General features: G+C 39.3%; 1 protein-coding gene and 1 long non-coding RNA gene across 15 annotated transcripts in view; one reads left to right on the top strand and one right to left on the bottom strand.

Annotated features, from left to right (window-relative positions):
- ST3GAL3 (ST3 beta-galactoside alpha-2,3-sialyltransferase 3) overlaps positions 1-20,360 on the top strand; it is a 170,318-nt gene that overhangs the window by 29,528 nt on the left and 120,430 nt on the right. For 5 of the 14 annotated variants that reach the window (XM_053392708.1, XM_053392706.1, XM_053392704.1 and 2 more), the window contains exons 3-5: positions 2,201-2,248; positions 4,359-4,484; positions 17,147-17,189. The exons of 1 other annotated variant lie outside the window; for it this stretch is intronic. In XM_053392708.1, the coding sequence (XP_053248683.1) occupies positions 2,201-2,248; positions 4,359-4,484; positions 17,147-17,189 (217 nt within the window). Of the gene's footprint in view, positions 1-2,200; positions 2,249-4,358; positions 4,485-17,146; positions 17,190-18,227; positions 18,309-18,413; positions 18,475-20,360 lie in introns of those variants that run through there. 8 more of the 14 variants (XM_053392712.1, XM_053392710.1, XM_053392718.1 and 5 more) reach the window with 4 other exon arrangements.
- LOC128415899 (uncharacterized) lies at positions 9,161-18,142 on the bottom strand. Its single transcript, XR_008331100.1, has 2 exons — positions 17,120-18,142; positions 9,161-10,743 (listed from the first exon to the last, which is right to left on the bottom strand). It is a non-coding gene; the product is annotated as an uncharacterized LOC128415899 (long non-coding RNA).

The raw sequence follows: 20,360 nt of genomic DNA, 5'->3' as shown, positions 1-20,360 counted from the left end.
AACAGCAATCTCAATATTCAATTTTCTCAGTGTGTTCAGGAATTAACTGTTGCTAGTTGGATGTTTGCTTTTCATTATTTTCCATATCAACTGCTAGCAGATTATTTGCAAAGGACCATATTTGAGTAGACCTTTGTTTCAGGTTGCTACTGAATCAATGATGTATGCAGAATTGGTTCTGTGTGAAGGAGGAGTTTCTCTGATCAACACATTTGCACAATAATACATAAGTAACTTCTAGACGTTAACAGCTAGAATTCTTCCTAATGTTATCACTTGTGAATTAAAGCTTTATTTTGTGCTTCTAATAATGCCGTGTTAGGTGTAACACAGTTAAAAAGCTGTGTGTATGCATATGCATTTCCTGTATATGCTTCAATCTTAGTATTTCTGTGAACTAAATCCAATTTGGAATGGAGAAGGGAATCTGGCAGTAGACTTAGCATTGACTGCATGAAATAGCAGGGCACTGTTCCAGGAAGCAACACATCATGTGTTAATCATGCTTTTTAAAGAATTTATTCACAGATAATGGTGTGTGTATAGGAGTTCTAGGAATAGCCACAATCTAGTTAATGTTGTTGTGTCAAGTGGGCTTTACGTCTAGAGCACATATGCATGATAGATGTTGACACTACAAAAAGTATTACTTCATTGAGTTTGTGAATTACAATGTGAGGTTGGAGAAACTACCTTTATCAGTAGGAGCTACTAGCTGGAATTTTGTTCTTTGTTCTTTGATCTTGTGATCTTATTTTTGAGATGGAATCAAAATATTGAACACCTTACATAACACTGATCTGATTTGCATGCAACACTGAATAAACTTTGTTTTAATGTGAATGAGCAAATGTATGGACTCCCAGATCGACGATTGTGCTCCTCCTTTGGTCCTCCTGCTGTTACACTATCTGGGGCTAAGCCATGGTTTGGCTCTGCATTAGGTGAATGTACCAGTTTTGATAATACATTTCTTCATTGTTGTCCAGTGTGTACACTTCTTTAAAGGAGCCACCAGATTAGTGTTGGTCCATCACTATATTTGGCTTGGGATTACCTGCAGTATGTAATACAAAAACTGCATCAATCTTTTATTAAACTTCAAGTATCTCTGCGGGGCCTGTGGTTTATTTTGTGATTATCAGAACTCTTTGCAATACAGCATACAATCTGTACATACAAGTCTAAACCTTTGGGATAAAAATGGTTTATTGCTAAACATGATTCTGCTGAAATCATTATTCATTTGGACACAGAATATGTCCAAATGGCTTGAGGGATATTGCAAGGAAAAAGAAAGTGGGAAATGAGTCTTATAAAACATAGAATATATTGGGATCTAAGTCAAACTTGGGAAAATTCACATAATAAAAGTGTCCATCCCTTCCCTCCCGGCTTCCATCCACTGTTGTTGTGGGTTCCTTCTGGTTTTAGGTTTCACCATGTTGCTTGCCCTTTTTTGGAAATAGGGAATTATGAATGATCTTGAATTTTATCAGTTGAATTCTGTATCTGTCAACTAGCTTCCACAATCTTTCTCTCCATGATCTTTCTATTACATTGTGAAGTTTAACCATGGGCAGTGTTGAAACAAAACGTCCTTAGACTCAAGAGGCCATATAATTCCAGTAGTGATTTTAAACAGCTATGCTTGAGGTGGCATTTGCTCTTAATGCACATGTTATCTCTAACATAGTCCTTGCTTCTCTTTCATATGTATTAGATACCTTCTTCTACTCACATGATGGAATGTAGCACTTGGGTATTCTATGACACAGTAATTTGCTAACCTGTTTGACTAGTGCACTTCATTCTCTCTGTCACAGCATAGGAATAACTCAGAAAAGAAACTGCAAGACATTTGAATAATAATTATGAGGCATTAGGAGCTCCTCAAAGGCAGCATGAAGCTTGCTCCCTACTGAATTTCTGCTGTGGGACAAAAATTAGGTTCTTTTAGGACTGCCTACCCCCTTCCTGGAAGGAATATAATTCTGGGCCAGAAGTATTTTTAATGTTTCACTCCAGTGTGATTGATCAGCTGCACATGTAGCACAAAAAATGCCGTGGTTAGAGTTTCTTTGCTGAATGTGTAGCCAGTACACTGATTTTATTGAGGAAGAGGAAATAGGAGCCTCTTGTAAACAAGTAACGGATTTATATGACAAGGGAAAAATGAACTTGTACTCTTGTGTTACAGATTCAGTGGTTCTTTCCTCTGACTCCGTTGGACGTTCAATAGGCTCAGGTACAACAATCCCTCCCCCTCCCTTCCCCCTCTCATAAAAAGACTGCCATTTAATTTATATGTGACAGCCATGTTGGGAGGCAGAGAAGAGGCTGTCAAGCCTAGTTCAGGATTAACCTTCAAAGTAGCCCTTGAAAGAAATCTAGCAGATGAACTCTCTGTCTTCAAAAGGGAATTACTTAAAATTACTTTAAGTAATCTTAAAAATTACTTTAAGGTATCTGAAGAAGTGTGCATGCACACGAAAGCTCATACCAAGAACTAACTTAGTTGGTCTTTAAGGTGCTACTGGAAGGAAAAAAATTTTTTGTTTTGACTATGGCAGACCAACACGGCTACCTATCTGTAACTTAAAATTACTTTGTGTGCCATGGCAACTCAAAGCCACTTAGAGTGGAACTGCTTGTTTTCTTGTGTTGCATTTTTAGTGCTTCAGTTGTGAATTTGACTAAGCATTTGTTCTAAGTGGCGGACACATTAGATGCAGGGTGATACTATAGGACTTTATTGCAGCGATAGGGAGCCTGCTGCCTCTGGATATTACTGGACTTCAGCTTCCATCAGCCCTATCTAGCATGATCAATGGTCAGAGATGATGGAAGTTTAGTTCAACAAAATCTAGAGTGCCACAGATTCCCCATTCCTGCTTTATTGTGTTCCTTGCCACCTCTCCACATTCCTCAAATCAGCTGACCTGTTGATTGCACAACGGATCCACATTGCACAAATGGTATTCCTCCATTCCCAGATGATATCCTGCCTTGTCATGCCATTTGGTGGAAAGGCTGGATATAAATTTAACTAAGGATAATGATAATATTTTTTTCTAGGCAGAGGGTTTAGTTGCATCTAATGTATAAATACACATGCACACCTTACCACCACCCCAACCATACAGTGCATTGTACACTAATTGGAGAAAAATACTCTTCCAAAAGAGAGTTCAGTTAAATAGATCACTTCTTCATTTTTGGGAAGAAATCCTGTTGAGGAATCTGTTCAGGAGGGAAGATGAAGGTATGCAAAGTTTTAAATGTGGAGTTTTAGCAATGTTTGTTGAGACATACGGAGTTTATGAGCCAGGGAGAAACTTCATTTTGCTTCTCGATTGTGACTGAACTTTATAATCTTACAAATTGGAGCCTAAAAACAAATTCTGTCCCTTGGGCCACTTCAGGTCACCTATGAACCAGCACTGCATAGATTGTACCTTCGGAGTGCTATTACTAGGATGGATCAGTGTTCTGGCTCATAGCTTTCTAGCACAACACAAGTTCTGATATTCTGTTAAGGGCACGTACTCTGCAATGTGCGTTTCTGGAAGAGGAAGGGTAGGAAATTTCTCATTGTCCAGATTTTGTTGCAGTCCTAAAGAGGTGTGATGCCCCCAATAAAAGAAGCTTTGTTCCCCTCCCCTTTAAAAACTAGCCTCGTCCCACCCTCTCCCATTAAAAGCTGCTTTCAGGATTTCTAATTGTACTCTGGGAAGAATGTTTGCTGCCTTCCAACATGGTCCCAGGCTCCTGCCTGCACAATAATCAAGCACAGCTTGCTGCCTAACACTAATAGCAAAGCCTTGTCGAAAGGGTGCTGAGTTACTAACCTCAGATGGGGGTCTTTTAAAAAGCACAGGCTGCTTCCTGCTCTTCTTGCTTCATTCTTGAGAATGTGATCCTAAAGGCTGGTTGGGCAAGGGTGCATGATCTTGCTCACAGATTGCCCAGCTTTGCTTGAAGAAGGGAAATATCATTAAGTTTTAAAGAGATCCAATTTAGTACTTGCAGATATTGTTGCGCTAGTATCTCTGTGTGGGGCAAACATCACGAGGTGTTAGAAGACAATAAAAAAAGGGGGGGGGGGAATCAGTTCCTCTGTCTGCCTCAACAAAATTCCATTATTCAGTCTTTATACTAAAGTAGCCAGCCATGGAGAGAAAGCTTGGAAACGGTTACAGTTTGTTAAACAGCTGCATGTTAAAGTTATTTAATATTAAGAGCTTTGGCTTTTTTGTGCTTCGAGCTCTGCCTACTAGAGAAAAAGAAGCTATGTAATAAGTTTGAGTTGTGTGGTCTGTTGCTGGACTGAGGGATAGCTTTCCTTGTTAAAACAGGAAGGAGAGAGAGAAAATCCACATCTCTTGTGCCTCTGTCATCTCTCCCATCACATCTTGCTGCAAACCTGGGAACAGGCAAAGCTAAGAGAGAACCTGTCGCTATTCCACGCCCAACCATTCCTAGTAGGTACTGCTTCAGGTTGGGGAGAAAAAGGGGGGAAATCAAAGGATACACACACTAAAGAAAAAATATTCTTCAAGGGTTGGAAACTTGCAATAAGTGACTTGGGAGTGGGTAGGTGCTTCCTCTGCTCATTGGGGCTCGGTTTGGATGATTTTAAAGTTAAATTCCAGCTATGTAGTTTTCCAATTATATGAATACATAATAACTCTGAATTTGCTCATATTTCATGTTTACATCTATTTTTTCCTACCCTCATTTTCCGTTTTTACCTTCTGATTGATTCCTAGATTCTAAACAACTGAAACCAGAAATTTCTGTGACTGTATGAAATCCCTACTACATTCATGACACCAGATGTTTTAAATGGAAAATTGCATTAAACAACTTATAATGTCTTCTGTGTTCTTAAAAGTAAACTTAAAATAGGGGATCTGAGGGTGCATATTCATCTTTGAAAAATACCTTGCTATCTGAAAAAACACCTGTTTCCACATGAACCAATCCATGTGTTATGATATGCATTGGAGGCTCTTTACTAGCAGGCCGTACAATCAGAGATTAGGCAGGTAGCAACCACAGAACTGTTATTTTCAGTGGTGCTGTCCTGGTTCTGGAATCTCTTGCTGTGACTGCTCACTTGGTACCTGTTGTGATAAGTTTCAGTGCCAAGACAAGTCCTTTTTATTTGCCCAGTCATTTAAGTCGTTTTTAGCAGCTATTTTATTTTAATTTTTGTTTTACTCTGTTTTGTGTGACAATTTTTACTGGCTTACTATTTTTCTGTAGATTTTTATACACTGTTTTGAAAACTTTGATTTAAAAGCTGCTTCGGAAAAAGTTGAATTAATTAGCATGCATTTGGTTCAGTCACATGCAGGATACCGCATGCTTGCCCCAATCTGAAAAAAGAAATGTGATGCACCAGGGCCTTGACAAGGTGCCATATCTATCAGCCTTCTTTCACCCTGGTGCACTCCAGATGTTTTGAACAACAACTCCTATCATCCCTGATCATTGGCTGTGCTGACTGGGACTGAAGGGAGGTTGAGTGCAGTGGTTCCCAAACTTTATGCCCCTGCAGATCACTTGACATTTGCTGTGGGTCTTAGTGGACCACTTAATTATTTTTCTGCCTGTGGTCACAGTTGTAATGTGCTATGCCAGATGCTACATGATTTTTCATTGCATATTTATAACTTCTTTTATTTTTTGTATAGTGTATTTTGCAGTAATACAACTGAATTCTATCTTTTCAGATTGTAATATGATTATATACAATATATAAGAAATAAACAATTAATTAAATGCAAGTAATATGAATATTTAATGCAATAGATGTTCTGTCTCCCATCTTCAAATTAATAGATGTGCTGCAGAACACTCGAATGAGGTTCATAAACCGTTGTTGGTCCATGGTGTAATCCAAAACATCTGGAGAGTACCAGGTTGGAGAAGGATGTGTTATGTGTAGCCTTGACATTTAGTATGTGTAGGAAGGACTTTGTGGCTATTTAAAGTACTTCTCAGGTAGCCTCTATTAGGGAATCTAGTTCGTAGCATACTGAAAAAGCAGGCCCTCTTACACCCCAGGGCAATTGAGGAAGTTGCAACACGTTTGTCCTTCCAGTCACATGGCTTCTCACTTTGAAGTTTTGGGTCAGAGCTCTAGTCACTGTTCTGATTTTATGCCCCTATTAATTTTTTCCAATCTTCTTTTTAGTGCCATATGTCCCTGAAGATGTGAAGTTGCTTTATCGCATAACCTGTGCATTACACATGTTCCTTCCTTTTCCATACCAGTTTTTATGACCAACGGCTCTACCTTTTCTTATCTTCTGTTGACTTCTGCCTTTCTACTCCAATATACATCTGGCCCCTTTTCACAGGAGTCTGTAGACTAGAACCTCTGGGGATAGGGAGGGATGCCTTTTGCTCTGAAAAAGCACCAGCCTATCTTCAAACTCTAAATGGTCATCTGTATGTGTTGAACTATTTTCTTGTGGGATTATTTCTGCTATGCAGGAGACAGTTAGATTTAGAGCTTATCCAGATATTTGAAGTCCTGGGTGTTTTCCTTTTCCCTAGTCCCAGTGCAGTGAGTGCTGTAATCTGTCCAAATATAATGGATGAGTGTGTAAGGTAGCTTAGTTGCAGAGGGACAGCCTGTTTGCTGTCTTGTTTTTTTCCCTGACAAAAATTAATGGAGCACTGGAGATGTGCATTTCAGCCACGGAGAAGGGCGTATATTTTTAGAACAATCTAAAAAATGGCAGACATTGATGTTAGAAGCTGTTTTTATGGATAGCTTCAAGCAAGGGTTGGCAGACCACAGGCTTGATAGATCTTTGTTTTTTAGTAGAACCATGAGAACCACCAGCCACATGCAGGTGCAAAATGGGGACACAAGCAGGCTTCTGCAATCTGCACACTTCTCATTTAAGGCCTCTGAGCAGAGCAATTTGGTTTCAGGCCTAGAACTGATCTCTTGGTCATTTCACATGCAAATCCAGTCCTGGATACCCCTCAAGCTGTCTTTCTCTCAGTAACTTTAATTTCTAAAGGGTGTGTGTGTGGACTTTTAATGGCTTCTGTTGTTCAATATCTAGCAGTTAATTCCACCCCTGATAAATCACCTCAAGATTTGTCCATGGATCCTGATCTGCCTTCTGCCTATCTCTGACTCACAGGACACACCAGTCAAGAAACTAGTCAATAACTTTATTAACTCTCTCAAAATAACAGAACAGGCACAGACGCTTCCTGCTACTAGTGCCACCTGGTGATTTAACTATATTGTGACACTGTCCACAGAAGTGGTTGACTTACTTTTTTGTTTTAGCACCACTTAGCTATACAGCGAGGGGACGCAGCCTCAGAAGTTTTGGGGGAGGGGGTTATTATAATGCTAACCTTTTTAAAAGGCCACATAATGGAGCAAATACTTGAGGGTGTGTGTTTGTGTCTTGGCATTGTTGACATCAAACTTGCTATGCATTATGTGCCCTGGTGAATGTTTGAAGTACTGTTCTTAATTGCATTAAACCCAATAACTTTTCCATGTGACATTATATTGTGTTCTAGAAAATTCAGTGTCCCTGAAACAGACACCCTTTGTTGATGAACGATGTCTGGATCATGTGCAACGAAAGAACAAGAGTTGAAGAGTTATATTCAGTTTTGATAAATGGATAACTTTGAAAGGCCAGTTATGATTTCCAAGAATTGATTAATCTTCACAAAAGAATAAACTTCAGCAAAGAGCAAATCAATTTTGAAGGAGCTTTATCTTGGATTATAATTATTGGGGGGGGGGAATAGGGATGTAGATTTGATCTAAGCATCTAAACTGGTATTATCAACAATTGATAGTAAAAGAAAACTACAAAAGAGCACTTAGTGTCTATTTAAAATGAGAATCATCTCCCACTCTGCTATGCCTCTTCATTGTGTGTGGCTGTATAATTGCATTTGTCATCTACATACTGACATACTACATACTTTCAACCACAGTATTTAGAATTTGACAATTGACTGGTTTAGTGTTCTTTGCCCACAATGTAAAAGATTCCATGATTCAATGAAACAGAGTGTGTCATGGCTAATCTGCTGTTTACTACCCTTGGTCTTATGCGGTTAGAAACTTGAATTGCATAATGCAAAGGCCACCAAAATAAATAATTCTGGATTTCAGGGCCTGGACTCCTGAATCAGAAAACTGTCTTTACCACTATCAGTGCCCGGGAGGGATACTATTAGAGGACCATGAATGATCTGTCTATTTTTTGTTACCAGATGGAAGAAACAAGCTTGTGTTAATAAAGCAAATGAGCTAATGTTTTCATCTGCCCTCATCTCTCCCTGTAGGGTTGGGGAAATGGATTGCTACAATTAGAGGACTCTTACAATTCTTGAGATAGTTCTATTTCTCAAACCTGTTCTGACATCTTTCTGTCTTACATATGTATTACTTCTGGAGGAGGACCTGCTCTTGGGTAGGGCTGATACTAGGCAGCAGCATTTAGTATCTCCATGAGAGCTTAGCTTCCACATCATGTCTTTCCTGAGGGCATTTCTCAGTCTCATCTAATATTTCTTTGACTTGGGTGAAAGGTTTCTGAGAGTGACATTTGGAGCTTTTTGCTCTGGGTTTAAGCCTGTAGGGTTGCCATAATTTGAAGAGCAAAAAAGAGGACACATTTGCCAACTTCTACTTTTAACTATGGCTCAGTATGATGACTTTCATTTTACATACCCATGAAAAAGAGGACATGTTCTGGAAAAAGAGGACACATGGCAACCCTAGAAAGGGTACAACTGCATGCTCAGAAGGACATTCCTTTCATGCTTGGAAGATTATTTTTTTTACTAGGTCCAAGGAAATGAAGGAGACTTCAGCTTCCCTATAAAGAAGGCAGTCCATAACCTTTGCTTCCAGCCCCTTCCTTCCTTCCTTCCTTCCTTCCTTCCTTCCTTCCTTCCATCCATTTTTTCTATCCTTTTTTTCATTGCCAGGTGATCCCGGGGTGAGTCACATGGTAAAAGTACACAAACAAAATACAACATTATATATATAAACAATATAGTTCACTACATCTGCTCCTTTTAAAAATAAACCAGGGGGCTCCATATCTCATCCACCAACCCCAAGACCCCAAGGCTTAGAGAAAGAGAAAAGTGTTTTTTATCATTTTAATTTTGTTTAATAAAATAAAGCAAATATAAAGAGCAAAAAGCAATACAGTTTCAACAGGTTGAAAGCAGCACAAGGTTGGACGTTATAATTGATCTTGTTCTAAAACATTACAAAAAATACCCCCAAAAACCTGTTGTGCTGGTTTATATGTATTTTTTTGTACTAAGTTACTTAATCACAGTTACTATGGACCAAATGTTATCAATCTATTCAGATATAGTAGGAAATTGGCTTCTCCCCCTTCTACCTGCAGGATTCTCCTTTGCATCCTGTCTATGAACAGAAGGAGCATATCTCTGATACGTTAGGATATCATATGCCCCTGGAAAATAAAATATTTCTGCTTAGTTAACTAAAATATGTCATTCCAGAAAATGATGAAGAAATAGTGTTTAGCCTTATAACTGCTGCTAATATAACAGCTAAAAAGTAGGAGGAGGGGAGCATGTTTCACCCATTTCCCTATTTCCCCATAAGTTCGCTATGCTGCTTTTTGTGCTGCTTTCAAGAGTCCCCCAGCCCTCCCAAATACATTTGGAGGAACACCAAGGTGAATTGGCAAGAGATTCCCCTGTCCTCCACACACTACCAGGAATGTTTTTAGCAGAAGTCTGCTCAAGGGATGCTCCCACCAGTGGGAGGAAACTTAGGCTCCCAGCCAGTATGTTCTGATGGTAGTTTTAAACAATGCTGTATTTTATTTTATTTTATTTTTAGAGAAAACTGCTCATGAATTAGAAAAACATTTTATTTTAAGTTCAATGGTGAAGTCTGAGTTTGTCTTTTGTGATCCAGAATGCTCTACTTCAATGCTACTTTGAGGACATCTGTGCCTAGGGCTTTTTCTACTTGATAAATAATTGCCATGACTGCCCATAAAGTTTCATCAGTTTCAATGAATTGTAGAAGCTCATTTGTTCTGCAGAACATTTCCTTGGTTTCCTCCAGTTCATCTTTGGGTAACAGTGCTTACTCCATGTTTTATATCCCCATGACAGTTTAATTGGGAGTTGGCTGATGGTTTGCCAATTCCTGTTGTACCTTGTTTGTCAAGTGCAGCAGTTCTTTTCTACTATTGGTCTCCTTTCCACCTCTCATCTCTATTGGCTATGGGATATGAATGTCTGTGGGTGGGAATCTCCATAGAAATAACCTTTAATCTAGTCTTGTAATAAAATATTCCTATGTCCTCTTATTTATTATTTGTTATCTTTTGCAGATCAAGTTGACTCGCCCCAGAGGTCACCAAGAACTTTTGCACATTACTTTTTTGTTAATATTATCTTTGACTTTTACTAGGAAATATGATATGGCTTCTGAAGTGGAGCAAAACCTCTTTTGTGAAACAGTCACTTAGGAATGTTTAACTGCATTTACACAAGGATTCATGGCACTGAATGAAATCACAGTTTATGTAACAAAGACCTGCATGTGTCCAAGTACATAACTTTTTAGAGAAGAAAAGACCAAGATGATGCATATTCCCTTTCTTTTTGAGTTTTCTATGAGTTCTTTATACTCCTGTCTGGAAGATTTCTGTAGTTTTGAAGGCTGCCCTGAATTTACTGTGGAGAAGAAAAATATTCACATGCTTAGAATTTGCTATCTCTGACATAAGTCTGCGAATAAGCTCTGAGACTACTGGTCCCCGTTCTCTTTTCTCTTTTTTTGTCTCAGTCCTTGTTTATTCAGAAGATACATACAGGCAAAACAGTGGATTACTAACTCTTTCATTGCTAAGGTGATATGGAGCTGGCAGAGTGCCACTCAGAAATGTTCTGGATGTGAGCCCAGAAAAGAAGTTTCTGAGGGGTCTAGTCAGGCATTTTCATGGGAAAGGAAATTTTACTGAAAATGCAGTACCTGAATTACATAACTTGCTAAACACTCTAAATCAAAGGATGGCATTCATGATTGAAGACTGTTTATATGAATGTTTGCTCCGTGAGAAAAATATAAAGCAATTGGCTATAAAGTATCTTTATTGATATAATAGATGCATGGAAGTTATTCTAGTTAAGGCTTTCATGTTGAATATTATCTGTAAGAAATAGCAAGGAGAAATAAATAATGTTGGTTGGCTGTTACCAACAGCCAGCCCATTAAGTAGTTGTGTGCAAACCATGGTAAGGCCACTGGGTAAACTGTCATCAAGACTCAGTTTGGGATGGGAGGTTACTTTCTCCCCAGAAACCAAAATAATCACTGCACAGGTGAACTGTGGCATCTCTTCTCATCTACACTTACCTGTTCCTCTGTGATATTTTTCTGGGAAAGTTATTATCCGTTGTCTATTGTATATATATACACACACACGCATATCCCAAGGGCCTTACAAGGGCACTCCAGTATTCAGATTGTGACCCAAAGAAAGTCACACTGTGCTCTTGTGTATTTCAGAAAACATGTTAGTTTCTGGGCCAACTCTACGAGGCAAGAGAGCTGTCTTCTAGCAGAATAGAACTAGGGTTGCAATGGTAAATAGTTCCCCTAGCATATTTCAGCTATATCCTGCCCAGACAGTCATTTTAATTCCATAAGGGTTTATTCCTTAAACATTACCGTATTTTTCCATGTATATGATGACATTTTTTTCTGATTTTTTTTGTGATAAATTGAGGTTCATCTTATACACGGGTTAATATGCTAAGTAAGCGAGGGCTGGTGCTACGGTGGTAGCAGGGAAATGTCAGAGGGGAGGCAGCTTACCTGCTCTTCCCGGCTTAGGAAGAGTATTTGGTGGGTGCCATTATGTGGTGTATTATGGCACCAGTTCCGTCAGCCAGAGCGGGGGATCATCAAAAAGCTGCTCAACAGCTCAGCGAACTTACAAAAGAAGCTCCACAACTGTTGAGGGCTCCCAAAAATAGGGGTCGTCTTATACATGGGGTCGTGTTATACACGAAAAAATACGGTAATCTGTAATCTGCAGACATGTATACACGTATGTCCCAAGGAAACGTAACAGTCCTAGAATCATAGAATTGTAGAGTTGGGAGGGACCCAGAGGGTCATCTAGTCCAACCTCCTGCGATGCAGGAATCTCAACTTGATTATACATGACAGATGGCCATCCAACCTCTGCTTAAAAAAACTCCAAAGAAGGAGAGGCCACTACCACTTGTGGGAGTCTGTTCCACTGTGGAGCAACTCTTACTGTCAGAAATTATTCCTGATGTTTAGTCAAAATCTCCTTTCTTGTAACTTGAATCCATTGGTTCAGGTCCGTTTCCAGTAGGGGAATGATCAGAGAGATTAGTCTGAACTCTCACCAATATAATTAATTCCCTAACTCTCCGAATACATTGAAACTGTGAAACAGGTTTCTCAAACTAGAAACTTTTAATGAACATCGGCATGGGCACACCACATTTTGTAGAACTGCTTGTCTCAGACATTAGAAGGCAAGATTCAGAAACAGGAGGCTAAAAGTTAATACCAGTGAACCTCTATGGATGGTTGTCTTGGAGCCAGAGTTAACCATGTATTACTATTATGCAAAAGTGCAAAGAATCTAGATTCATTCATGTTCTTTCTGTGTTGTCTTATTAGGAAACTTGAAATCAGTTAACCTAATCAGTTAGGTTAGGCTGATTGGCCACCAAAATTCCCATTGCAAACTGAGGCTATGGCAAGTAAGGTGGTACATACAGAGAGAGCAAATGGATGGAATTTAGGGCATAGAGCATGGGTCAGTTACCGTAACCAGCAGTGTACAGCCATATTTCTAGAACTGTACCACAAATGTGCACGTAGCCCCTTAGCATAAAAGTGGGCTGTACCTCTTATTCTTTTAATGAGAGCAGACATAGATTCCACAAGAAGGAATGTTGTCAGGTAGCAGCTGAAGTTGTAGTATCTGTGTTCTTTGGTTTGACTTGTGTATACAATTTTTCATAATTATGCTTGTGGAGTATTTAGTCCGTTTTGTGGTTTGGCCCCTGAGGAATACACACTAGAGACAAATTAGTTTCCTTCTCTCTGTGTAAACATGTGGATGCAGCTGGAAAATGTGAAGGTGGATGGATTGTACATGCATTTGCTCTTTCTGCTGTGTTGTCTGTTTGGGTGGTCTGTTGGGAGCTGGGCAATTAGACTAAGCATTTCTCACTTAACTGTCCAGCAGTTAAACTGATCCTAGATGTTCAGAGGAAAGTTCCATATTTGTGCCAGTGTTTAGCTTGGCATGAAAAGTGTGTAGTTTATTGAGCTTGCTGTGCTTGGCTGTAAGTCTGTTTGTGTTATTTCTGCTACACTTTTATTATTAAATCATTGGCAGTGGTAGGTTCTCATTTGAAACTAGGGTGCCCTATAGCTTAGAAGAATATGTTTTTATCTCTCTTGACCCAAGGCCTAGTGTGCTTTGTGGTATGAGGGGAAATTGTTTTCTTGTACTTGCGATATGCTAGAGTTATCTGTGACACATTGCACTATGCGGTACAAAGAAAGTGAGTCACATGTTTTCATATTTTTGTTCCCTATATTCTTAATGTTTCTACTTTCCTTAATTGAGTAAGATAGCTCTGCTTGAATCGTTTCAGATGGGCAGGAGTTCCTCTTCACATCTCTTAGTATAGCAAGGTCAAGTTTCCCTAATCATTCATTGGTCAGTGTTCTCATGCAGTGAATGCTTTTGTTGCCCTTTATTTCAGGTGTAGCTTTCTCTATGATATCCAGAATAGCAACAGGTCCCAAACCTTTGTTAAGATTGATGCACTCATTAGCATATTTGTTTGAATTGTTCTTTCTTAATACTTACCTATAATTTTTTTTAAAAAAGTGTGAAATTTCTCAGTTTTTTATGAATGGAATAAAACATTTTTACCTCTTTTTTATTACCCCTATACTTGAAATTTGAAATATTTGCAGTATCTACTTGACCAGGCATAGGAAAACTCAGCCCTCCAGATGTTTTGGAACTACAACTCCCATCATCCCTGACCACTGGTCTTGTTAGCGAGGGGTGATAGAAGTTGTACTCCTAAAACATCTGGAGGGCTGAGTTTGCCTATGCCTGTACTTGACTATCAATGGCAAATCTGGATGGCCTTTTAGGCTACAAAGTATATATTACCATGCAAGCACAACATTAATTATTGTTGAATATGTATGATATAATTGCCTTTCTTATAAATCAATCTGAGAACTGATTCAAATTTTCTATATATATATGAGTTTCTTTTTCAGTTATGAGTCTGAAGAATCTTCAGCTTGTGAATGTGGATCTCCCATCTTCCTCTATACGCTCTTATGAGAATTGCACCACACATATGTGTATCAGTAATAGACATTTTGATATACTTTTTTTAAGATAGAAGTGGTAAGACTACTCCTTAAGAAGACCTCATTGGATTAGGAAAATCTAAGTAATTACTGGCCAGTTGCCTATCTCCCCATCTTGGGCAAGGTTCTTGCGTGGGTGGTCATGGACCAAATCCAAGTGCTCTTGGAGGAAACTGATTTTCTAGATCCATTTCACTTGGGGTTTTGGTCCGGTTTTGGCACAGAAACTGCTTTGGTCACCCTGTATAAAGACCTTTCTTGGGAGAGAGACAGGAAAAATATGTCCTTGGTCATTCTTCTTGACGTCTTCGTCTGGAGTGGCTATCAGAGTAGGCGGTGGGTGGCATTCCTTTTCAGTGGTTCCAGTCCTACTTGGACAGTCTTTTCCAGAAGGTGATGCTTGAGGAGTGCTCTTTGACCCCATGGAGGCTTCATTGTGGGGTTCCTCAGGGTTCATTTTATATCCCATGCTGTTTAACATCTACATGAAACTGTTGAGTGGGTTCATCTGGAGCTTTGGAGTCTGTTGTCAATAATATGCTGATGACACACAGCTCTACTTCTCCTTTACCATTGTCTTTCCTTGGTAATGGACTGGATGACAGCCAACAAATTGAAGCTCAATGCAGATAAGACTGAACCACTGTTAGTGGGTGGTTCTCTACACTGGATGGATGGGAGGTTGCCTGCTCCTGATGGGGTTGCTCTCCCTTTGAAAGAGTGGGTATGTAGCTTGGGGATACTCTTGGAACCTTTTGCTGTTGCTTGATGCTAAATTGGCTTTGGTGGCATGGCCCAGCTGTGCCCCTATCTGCACAGTGAGAGCCTAACTTCTGTTGTTAATTACTCGGGTAACCTCTATTTAGATTACTGCAACACATTATATGTGGTGCTGCCTCTGAACATGGTTTGGAAACTTCAGCTGGTGCAGAATTCGGCAGCCAGGTTGCTCACCGGGGCAATAATATGTTTGAGCATATTAGACTGATCCTGGCCTGACTGTTGCTTGTAAGCTAGTTTCCAGGTCCGATTCAAAGTGCTGCTTTTGACCTATAAAGCCTTAAACAGCCCAGAACTTCAATACCTCAAGCACCACCTCTCCCCATATAAACTGACCTGGACTGTTCAATCATCATCTGAGGCCCTTCTTCATGTGCTTCCTTCATGAGAAGTCCAGAGGGTGGCAACGCAAGAACATGCCTTTTCTGCAGTTCAAAGGGTCAGAGTATGGCTCTTCAATAAGTAACAAGGGTAGAATGTATTGCTACAGTAAAGGGTCACTGGGAGTCTGTTGGGTTTAATAGGTCTGAAGGAAGCTTAAAATTCAATTTGCATAATGCATGACACTTGGTTGTTTGCATCAAATTTATATTGATGCCCACAAGATTTTGTATGGTATTGCAACAAATGACTGAGATATCCATCCATATAGATCCCCACCCAAAGTGACTGGTGCCTGTTATGAGTATCATTGCTCAGGAGATACCTAGCAAATCCACAATGCTTAATCTTTAGTTGAAGGCACTGGAATTTTAGAGTGTTCAGAGCTTCCAGTCTTAAGCTTTATTTCATTTATATTCCTTGGAACTGTGCTTAGACAAGGCTACTTTTTGCCTGTTGCAGACTTTGTGTTGATAGTGGGATTTATTCAATTGTTTCCTTCATGATTTTACCTCTTGCAGCCCAAATGTGTAGATAATATGGATCAGGGAAAGTATATAACACTTGCTTTCAGATTTGCACTCACTTAGTGTTAATGATTTGTCTTCTCAATAACCTTCCTAAAGGAAAGTTTAATTATATAGTATGTCTTGTAATTAAAATGCTGTTTCTCAAAATGCAGTATTGTTGGCTTGAAAATGTGACATTATTATCTTGTCTTTTTAAAAGAATGTTGTGTTTTTGCTGGGGTATGGTGAGGTGATGGAATTCATTTGAAAGTTTATTTGACTTGATGAGAAGGTGTAAATGCAGCCTGTAAATTTTGCACATCAGCACTTGAAGCAGCTGGAAGCAGGGCTGCTACTGTTCCTCCTTTGCTAGGCAGGAATGCAATTTGGATTGAAACCTCTGTAAGACTTGAGACTGCCAAATGGAACAGGATAGGAGGTTGTTGATACTCACTTCTGCTATACCCTTTTGAGTAAAAATGCAAGGGTTAAATGTAGTTCTTGGCTATGCTATATACAGACTACAGCATGTGGAAATATATCAATACTCAATCAAAAAACAATTATTCTGGGGTGTCTTGCACTGTTTCTATAGGGAAACCTATTTTGAAGGTCCTCCCCAAATAAATGCAGGCTTTGTATTTAATTGTGGCAGGAGTTACAAAATAATCTGCTAGAAGGTGAGTGATCATGCTTCAGAAAATTTGCAAGACAACTCATGTTCAGGATCAAGTTGAAAGAAGTATGTGTGTATATAGAAAATGCAAGTGCATCTTTTTTCTAGATTCTTTATGTAAAATAGTCTTATTTAGTTCTGACTTTAGAAATTAAGAAACCAGAAATTATTCATCTGGCGGTATGATTTATTAACCATGCTGTCATATCCAGTTTCTAAACTTTTGTGCCCTTCACAAAAGATTATCTTTTTAAAAAGTTTCTGCTCTCTTGTAGGACACCTGATGATGAAAAGTTGTATTGCCTTAATTACCTGAACTCTCCTGCTTTTGTCTTTCAGAATATGACAAACTGGGATTTCTCCTGCAGCTGGATTCCAGACTGTGAGTAGAACTATGGAAAGGCTTTTTATTGATCTAGCATTATCAGTTTCCTCTGGAGACAAAATAGATTCTGATCCCTAGCTCTGTACAGTAGTGCTCAGTAGTATGGCACAAAATTAACAGAGCTGGTTGGCAGCTTCTTCCTATTTTGCTCACAACTTTTCTCTTGGTCAATAAGATTCACAATTGCACTTTTTGTTGTTGATAGCTGATTGCACTGCACAGTATCTTCTCAGGAATAAGACCAATGGTGGTAACCTGTACTCCCCCTCCCCAATTTGGCCACTGTTTTTTTTTTAAATGTTGTTTTTATTAGTACTGAGAAGCAACTGGTGCTGTTGAGCCCTGTCATAGCTCTGGTATTTCAGCCTCTTCACCAAGACTAGTGTGACCATAGGGATGTGATCTCCCTCTCTATCTTCTCATTGGATCGATCTGACCTGATGAATATTCATATCTGTTCTTCAGTAAGGTAGATCACCTTGCCTTGTGTATGTCATAAACTTTAAAATTAGAACTAAATTTGTAAAATGACAGATCACATTCCCTGAACAGGCTTCAAAGGGCAGAAGCTTAACATTGTTTTAGATGTGGGTACTCATAGTTGACTGAAAAAGTCAACCTGTGCTGTCAGGCTTACAGTCTAGAAATACATGACACAAAAAGAAAATGGAATGGAAGTGGGGAGAAAATAAGCAAATTACAAGTTTTTAGTTACAAGTTGTTCTAATGACTAGATGGCGAGCGGATGTGTTAAGAAATTGCTGCTCTCAGGGATAACTCAGGAATGGATCTGCATTCCTTCTCTTGCTTTTGCTGCAGCCTGATGTAATGGCTGCTGCCAGGTGACAGTCAATGGAGGACAGAGCCTGGCTTCTCAGCAGAATTGGTTGTGGCCCAGCATCCTTTCTCTTCCTTCCCCTGTTGTAGCCTGGTATTAATTGCTGCTGCCAAGTGACAGTTGCACGGTAGAATGAGCTGTCATTCAAAACATCTGAAGGGCACCAGGGTGGGAATGGCTGTAGTAAGGGCATACACCGTTATCTGAATAATGCAGCGACAAGTTACAGAGGAAATGGTAGAATTAATTTTTTTCTTGCAACTTCATTCAAACCAATTGTGAGTGCTTGTCCTACACATAGAGTAAACTTTGAAAAAATTTAAATTTGAACAATTGCCAGCAATTGTGTTTAATATTGTGCTTTTTCTGTTGCTTCATTTCAGGTTACTATTTAATAGCCAGTGCAGAAGTATAAAACAGGTGTGAAATGAAGACTAGATTGAAGTAAGCCATAACCAGTGATAAGGTGCAGAGAACTATGTTAGTCTGTAGCAGTAAGAAGATATAATAACAAAGTGTGACACTATGAGGCATGGGTGGGGAACTGTTTCCAGCAGACAAAATGGCTGCTAAGGTTGTCTAACCCCTGTGGGCCATTTTGGCATTCTGTCAGGTGGCACATTTTCCTTTACCCTTGCAGTTTGAAATCAAAACATATGGCTAAAGGCAAAGGACTTAACAAGTGCTGCTGATCAGGTGGCAGGTAGGCAGGAAAATGGCCGTCTGGCCAAAATGATCCCTACTTAGGCCCACAGGTCATAAATTCCCCACCACTGCTATAAGGCATGTCGACTAGTTTGTGGCACACATAATTTTCCTCAAGCAGGGGAAGGTTTCGTAAGATTCATTCACATATATGCCACTTTCCACCTTCTGATAAGATGTGTATACACACATGCATATACGTGCACACACACGCGTATATGAGTTAAGGTATGTAAGAATATGACAACACCAGCACCCTTGTATTTCAGTTTTTCATGTGTTCATGTTCTTCCTTATGCCATGCTCCTTAATATACTCCTAACTCATCACATATTATTAAAATATTGTAGCCAGGACTCAGCCTTTCTGTATGTGAAAGATTGGAAGCAAACAAGTCTCATCAGAAGAGAGTTAGTGGAATAGAATTGACTATCCCACTAGCATTATTCCTCTCTTCTTTGTGTGCATCCACTGACTCAGATCAGATGGAGCAACTTTTTGCTTCTACTTCAAGCTTCCATGAGGAAGACTTCATCAGCGGACACAAAAAAAGTGAATCATGCTTTAAGTGTTCTAGTTTGAAGTAGGAATGAGCCAGGCCATTCCTCCCTGTTCTTCTATTTTTGGGATACCTCTCACTCAAGGACTTCCAGCGCTCTGCCCTTCTTTAAGCAGAGGGACTGGATCATGGCCTGTATGAATTATGAACATTGACCAAGTAGAAGGTAGTTTCCAATCTAGCCCAGTGTTGTTTGCTCTGACTGGCAGTGGCTCTATGGAGCATATGCAGAGGTTTTTCTGCACCTGTTAAAAGTCTACTTTTAACTGGAAATGCCAAGGATTTGTTAGTGCCACTTGTGGAGGCCAGTTTGGGCTTCATTTCAAACTTCAGGAACTAATAAGGTCTGATTGTAGACCACAAATTCCTGTCAATAATTAAAGGTATAGTCACTTGATTTTTTTTTTTAATTGCCCTAGCTATTTTGAAGGTGGTTGTCAACAATTTTAACAAAAAAACCCCACATTATTTACAAAAATAGATAATTTGGGCAATTTCATCCAAATCGCTAACTGAGGTCAACCATTTATGTTAGATGTGCTAGCGAGAGAAATCTAATGTCTGCTAACAATTAAGATTTAAGGTTAATTGGGGGCAGCAGTCTGTCCATGTTATTTTGTACAATTTTGTTAATTTGTTTTTAGATCAAAATTCCTAAATACTCCAGCCCATCAAAAGGCAATGGTTGATATAAGTGAGCATCAGACAGAGTTCCAATTTATTCAAATTCTTGAGTATCGAGCAAGAAATCTGAATTTGGTGACTACCTGCACAGGTCAGGTATAGCTGATTGGGTAGTTGTACCAAAAAGAAATATTTGGATAGATTACCTGGACATTTAGAAAGCATAAATAAACTAAATATTGTTGTAATGGGTTAGGAAATGCTGTATTATTCAAATATTGTTGATTTTACTAACAGGTGTGTGTGTGTGTGTGTGTGTGTGTGTGTAACATTTTTTTATTGAAGCCCACAATTTTCTAGCAAAACTGTATATACCATGCTTTCCTTTGATCCATAAGCCATCACTGGATGTTTCCAGTGCAAAAGCAGTGTCTTGTTACAA

The sequence above is a fragment of the Podarcis raffonei genome, chromosome 6 (genome assembly GCF_027172205.1).
Source record: "Podarcis raffonei isolate rPodRaf1 chromosome 6, rPodRaf1.pri, whole genome shotgun sequence".
Taxonomy (NCBI): Eukaryota; Metazoa; Chordata; class Lepidosauria; order Squamata; family Lacertidae; genus Podarcis; species Podarcis raffonei.
Note: the sequence above shows the minus strand (reverse complement) of the source record. Positions and strands in the feature narration are given on the sequence as shown.